The following is a 5,528-nucleotide window of genomic DNA, read 5'->3' as shown; positions in this document are numbered from 1 at the left end:
TCACACCTCATTGGAGACACTGCCTGGGGGTACCTCTGCCAGAAGTCAGGGTGCCTATACACCAGGGGCGGGCAATTATTTTGAGCAGAGGGACGCTTACCCAGTTTTGGCAGGCTGTCAAGAGCCACATGGGTAGCCCTGCCCCCTGGCAGGTGCCCCGCCCCCTGGTCACCATCTTGGGACCAACATCCCAATGTCTTGGCACTACTGTCCCAGGGCCAGCACTGGTGGGGCCCAAAGCGGGATGCAGGCTGGCAGGGATCCTTGGAGCTGGGCTGGGCTGCACCAGCAGGGAGGGGGGAGCTGGCCTGGCTCCACAGAGCCCCTGCCAGCTGGGACCCTGCGCTCCTGCCACCCTGCTCTGGGCCCCACCGACACTGGCCCTGGGACACCGGTGCGGGCCCTGTGCTCCCACTGGCTCACCGCCCACTCACTCCCAGTGCCCCCCAGCCCCACAGTGCAGGCAGGGGGCAGTACACAGCCCTGACCCCCTGCTCGCCAGCAGGGAAGAAGCTGGTGCTGAGCACAGGGAAAAGTGGCCCCTTGCTTGCTCCATGGCTGGCACTCCCTGCTGCAGGCGCTCGCAGCCCATGCAGGGCTGTCCAGGGCAGGCACAGGCAGCCTCTTGCGGGCTGCAGGTGACTGCAGCACAAGGCACTGGCCTTGGGGCGGGTGAGGGGCCGCTTTTCCCCGCGCTCAGTATCAGCGTGTAACCTGCCCCGCTGCCAGCCTGGTAGTGGGGCCGGGTTACAAGGTGGTGCTGAGCACAGGGGTGGGGGAGAAAGCAGCCCCTCACTGCCCATGCCCACCACCCCGTGCTGCAGCTGCTTGCAGCCTGCCTGTGCCTGCTTCAGACAGCCCTGCGTGGGCTGTGAGTGCCTGCAGCATGGGGTTCCGGCCATGGGGCAGAGAAATATTAATTTTCTATATTTTTTTAGGGGCCCTGCAGGCCAGATAGAATGGCCTTGTGGGCCAGTTCTGGCCTGCGGGCTGTATTTTGCCCACCCCTGTTTTAGAGTATAGTGATTACATTTGAATTTGCACATAGTATAATGACGCCTTCTGCACACTCAATAGTTGGCATCATCCATTCAATGATTTCAATGGGAACTGGTGGACTATTTTCCTCTCACAATAATGTCAAGCCTGGCAATGAGTCAGTAAGCACTGGCATAGGAAGTTCTTTACCCATCACACCATAGTGCTATGGTACCCTGCTCTATTTTTTTCCTGGCTGCATCCCAAATCAATCTTTTCATGATTTTCCCCAGGATGGGTATCAATCTTATTGGCCTATAGCTTTCCAGATTACCCCTTTAATCCTTTTTAAATATTGGTAGGACATTACATCTGTTCAATTCTGCTGGCCCTGCACCAATATCTTACGATTTGCTGACTATAAGTGGTTCAAAAAACCCTCAGCCAATTCTTTTAATACTGTTGTTTGGGTGCAAGTTGTCTAGTCCTGTTACATTGTGTTTAGTGAATTGGTTAATTAACTGGCTGTCACTCTTCATTCAAATAACTTGGGATTCTTTGGAAAGAAATGGGCTTAACCAATATCAGATTCATGTTCTAAATCAATGTAAGGCTTTTTTCACTTTATAGAACTATATGTCCTACCCTTACTTTAGCATTTAGTTGGTGTAATCTGGTCAATTTTCTGGTTATATATTGCTCTGAAAGCATCTATGAATGTGGTCTCCTTTCATCTGGCTTAGTGTTTTATAACTACATGTTTTCTGTCTGGAAGGGGTTATGAGGGAAGCAGGGGTTCTACCCCCTATTCAAGAAGAGGTTCAGGACTTGGACTGAATTACAGCTGTAAAATGAATAGTAATTAAAGCAATGATTTCCAGCAGACCCAGGGAATGATGCCTTGTCTCACCTCCTCTTCCAGTTTGATGACCTTGGCTTGAGCATTGTTCAGTGCCTGATCCAGGATTTCAATGTGCCTCCGCTGATCGTCATTGGCAGAACGCAGGGTCACCAATTCCATTTCCAGCTTCTCCTTCTCCTTCAAGTGTTCTTTGTCTGGATGAAAGAGAACAAGAGCGGCTCCATGAGAATAGCGCGCACACTCCGGGCTGTGTACCAGAGGTAAGTTGGCACTCCGTGACACAAACAAAAGCTTTATGAAGATGCAGACAATTGGGCCATTACAGCACAGCATCTAGGATTCAACAGTACTAGAGTGTGTTGGGTAGAGTTTCTTATGTCTGTTCTTGCCAAGTCATTACCAGGCTTTGCCTGGTTCCCACCACAAAGAAAAGGATTCACCACATCCCTTCGGCTCTCTTAACAGAAGATGCTACCTACAGAGCATGCAAGTGGTCACAGAGTAAACGCATATTCAAATGTGCTCAATACACTGTAAAATGAAGGAGCAAAGAGCAAAAAAGGCCCCAGGTAGCTCATGTGTCTATTTAAACATAACTTCTTGTACAGCCACTGTATGCAAATTCTGGCTGCCGCTGGTATTTCAAAGCAACAACACAAATTAAGAGAGTACAAGTATCCTACCTAGATTTATAAGGGCTTCAGTTTTCGAAATGCTAGCCAGAAGAACAGGACAGGGTAACACTGCCAGCACAAACCTACAAAGAGCTTTAACTTTCCTAGAAATGAAAAGGTCTGGTAAATAATCCAAACCTGCCCAAACATGGTAAGTTGATAAGTGCTACCTGAAAGACTCTGAACACACAGTTCATACAAATGTAAAAATGATAAAACTGAATGTAGTTCAACATTAGCTACAAAAAGAGGCCAAATATTATATTAATCAATGAAAATTCAGAAAAATATATATGCATGACACGCTGTGAACCTCAGAATCAATCCTGCTTTTGGGTGGGTACATGACAACATACTTTTAATTCTTTGTAAGTCGACAAAAGGTTTACTTGACATCTAAAAATGATGCTTTAGGACAGGGGTAGGCAATGTTTTTGGCCGATGTGCCGAAAAAACCACAATGTCTACCTTGGAAAGTGCCAGAGCACTGATATGCCGGAGCCTGAAGCAACTGTTTGCAGACTCCTGGCTGCAGCCAGCCCATGGAGCCCGGTCTGCTTGCAGCAGGGCCTGCAGCCTCCCAGATGCCTGCTAGGAACAGCCCGGGCTCCGTGGCTGGCAGCAGCTGCTTGGAGCCCGGGCTGGCGGTTCAGTGCTGAGCAAAATGGCCTTGAGTGACATGCTCGGCACGCATGCTGGGGGTTGTTGACCCCTGCTTTAGGACATTATGTATGTCCTCTGTAAAGGAAATCAGTAGCATAACTGTGGGGAGGGAGGGGATAACCAGGGCACCAGCCCTGGACACTGACTGGGGGGTGGGGTACAGAAAGAGCAGCCCCCTACCCTGTTGGCTCAGCCACCATGAGAAGTCTGCCAGCATCTGCTACCCCTGTGCACTGCTGTTGTCCAGGGCATAGAACTTCTCAGTAGGGCTGCACAAAATGTCAGCAGTTGTTTTGTTTTGGAGGTGTTTTCGGGCCATTTCGGCAACTGAAATGCCAAATCTGAATTAAAACAGAAGGCTCTAAAACAGCTCTGAAATGAAACACTTTGAAACATTTCCAAAATGTTTCGGAGAATTTTGGAGTTTCAGAGCCGGGCTTGCAGTGAAACAAAAACAAAGAAGAGGGAAGGACTGCTTTGATATTGACAGCTAGCTCCCAGTTTGATTACCCAGCTCTCTAATTGCTTCCCCCAGCTCTTCCCGGGGACTATGGACCCCCAGATCCACGTGCAGGGTTTCAGTGCGCAGCCGCTTGGCACAGCCCGGGCTGAGCACCAGGAAGACTGCAGTGCTGCCACTGGCCCCAGCCTGCAGCGGCAGCCTGCTGAAACCCAGTGCACAGATCTGGGGCCTGTGCCCCCTGGGAAGAGCTGGAGTAATGACCAGAGAGTTGAGAAATCAGACCGTGGGCTGAGGAATCGAAGTGGGAGCTTGGGAATTGAACCAGAGGCAGGGCAATCAAACAGCTGAGGAATCGAACGGGGGGCTGGGGAATCCCAGCCACCTGACCTTGCTCCGCAGGGGAGCAGAGATCCTTGCTGGGGTCTCCTCGCCACTGCTGCCCGCCCCGGCAATGTGAAGCTGCACGGGGCGGGCAGCAGTGGTGAGGAGACCCCGACACAGATCTCTGCTCCCTGCCCATTTGAAAGAGATTCAGAGGAGATTTGGCAGAGCCGAATCTCTGAAACTGATTTGGCCAAAACAAAATAGAAGAGTGATTCGAAACACTGAAATGAATCACTGTCCTCCAAAACTGCTGAAACTGAATCAAAACACAACTGTTTCACACAGCCCTCAGCTATGCCTCCAAAGGAGGAGTCTTTTGCCTGTTTATTATCTAACAAGCTAATGAGTTTCTGTTAAACAAACAGGTCCACATCTTGCTATTGTTAACGGTTCCTGTTAGAATAGGGGTGGACAATTATTTTGGTTGGAGGGCTGCTTAATGAGCTTTGGTGAACTGTTGAGGGCCACCTGGGTAGCCTCACTCCTTGACAGGTGCCCTGCCCCCTGGTCACCATGTTGGGACTGGAAGTCCTGCCCCTAACACCTGACCTTTGCCACCAGACATCCCTCCCCTTGCCTCTGGAAGTATTCCTCTTGGGAAGGGGGTTTGCCATCTTGGAACCAGAAAAAACCCCCCAAATTATATACTAAAAATCAAATATCTACAATAAATTTTAATTTTATTTCAAAAAATATTGTTGTCCTGATTTGTGTGTGTTGCATGATGTACACAGAGGTGATTGCATTATAGCTCAAAATGAAGTCTTACTCTTGTATATTGTGGGGGGTGGGTGGAGAGCTGTGAGGGGTATGGGGTTTGTGGGGGATTGTGGGTGTACGTGTGTGTATGTATGTGGGGTGTAGGGGAGGGTGTGAGTGCGTGTGTGGATGTGTGTATGTGGGCTGTGGAGGAGGGTGTGGGGAGTATGGGGGACTACTGGGGGTGCATTTGTAGGGATGTGTGGGTGGGTATGGGGTTTGTGGGGACTGTGGGTGTGTGGGGGGGTTGTGGGGTTTGCAGAGTGGGAGGGTGTCTGGGGTGTGTGTGGGGGGAGGGTGTGTCTGTGTATGGTGGGGTGTGTGTTGGGGGAGACCCCCCTACAAACACATCTCCCCCAGTGCACATAGCCCTTGCTGCCAACAGCAGCAGCAGTTGGAGCCCCCCAGTGGTGCATGGTCCCAGTGAGCCCCAGGACTGCACGTGGCCAGGCCATCAGCTCCATCATGCGGGCCTACCTTCCTGTCCGTCCACTGTCCCCATCTCCCTCCCCTGCCCACCCACCACTGCCACTCCTCCCACCCACCAGTGCTTTCCTACCTGCACGGCTGGGGTCAGGGCTGTCCCATGGGCAAGAGTGGGAACGCAGTATGTGCTGCCCCTGGGGGAGTGAGCGGGGCTCAGCCTCATGCAAGCACAACAGGGGCAACCTGGGGCCAGGCTGGATACACTGAATTGGTAGGCACCCGCACACAGGCCAGATGAAAATCGTCTGGTGGGTTGGAT

The 5,528-nt window shown here is 51.3% G+C and overlaps 1 protein-coding gene across 6 annotated transcripts in view; it reads right to left on the bottom strand.

Annotated features, from left to right (window-relative positions):
• Positions 1-5,528, bottom strand: part of AMOTL1 (angiomotin like 1) — a 194,605-nt gene that overhangs the window by 29,333 nt on the left and 159,744 nt on the right. For all 6 annotated transcript variants that reach the window (XM_019524506.1, XM_019524510.1, XM_019524507.1 and 3 more), the window contains one exon: positions 1,889-2,034. In XM_019524506.1, coding sequence (XP_019380051.1) covers positions 1,889-2,034 — 146 coding nt within the window. The remainder of the gene's footprint in view (positions 1-1,888; positions 2,035-5,528) is intronic.

Source organism: Gavialis gangeticus, unplaced genomic scaffold, assembly GCF_001723915.1.
Source record: "Gavialis gangeticus isolate Ggan-Ray unplaced genomic scaffold, GavGan_comp1, whole genome shotgun sequence".
NCBI lineage: Eukaryota > Metazoa > Chordata > Crocodylia > Gavialidae > Gavialis > Gavialis gangeticus.
Note: the sequence above shows the minus strand (reverse complement) of the source record. Positions and strands in the feature narration are given on the sequence as shown.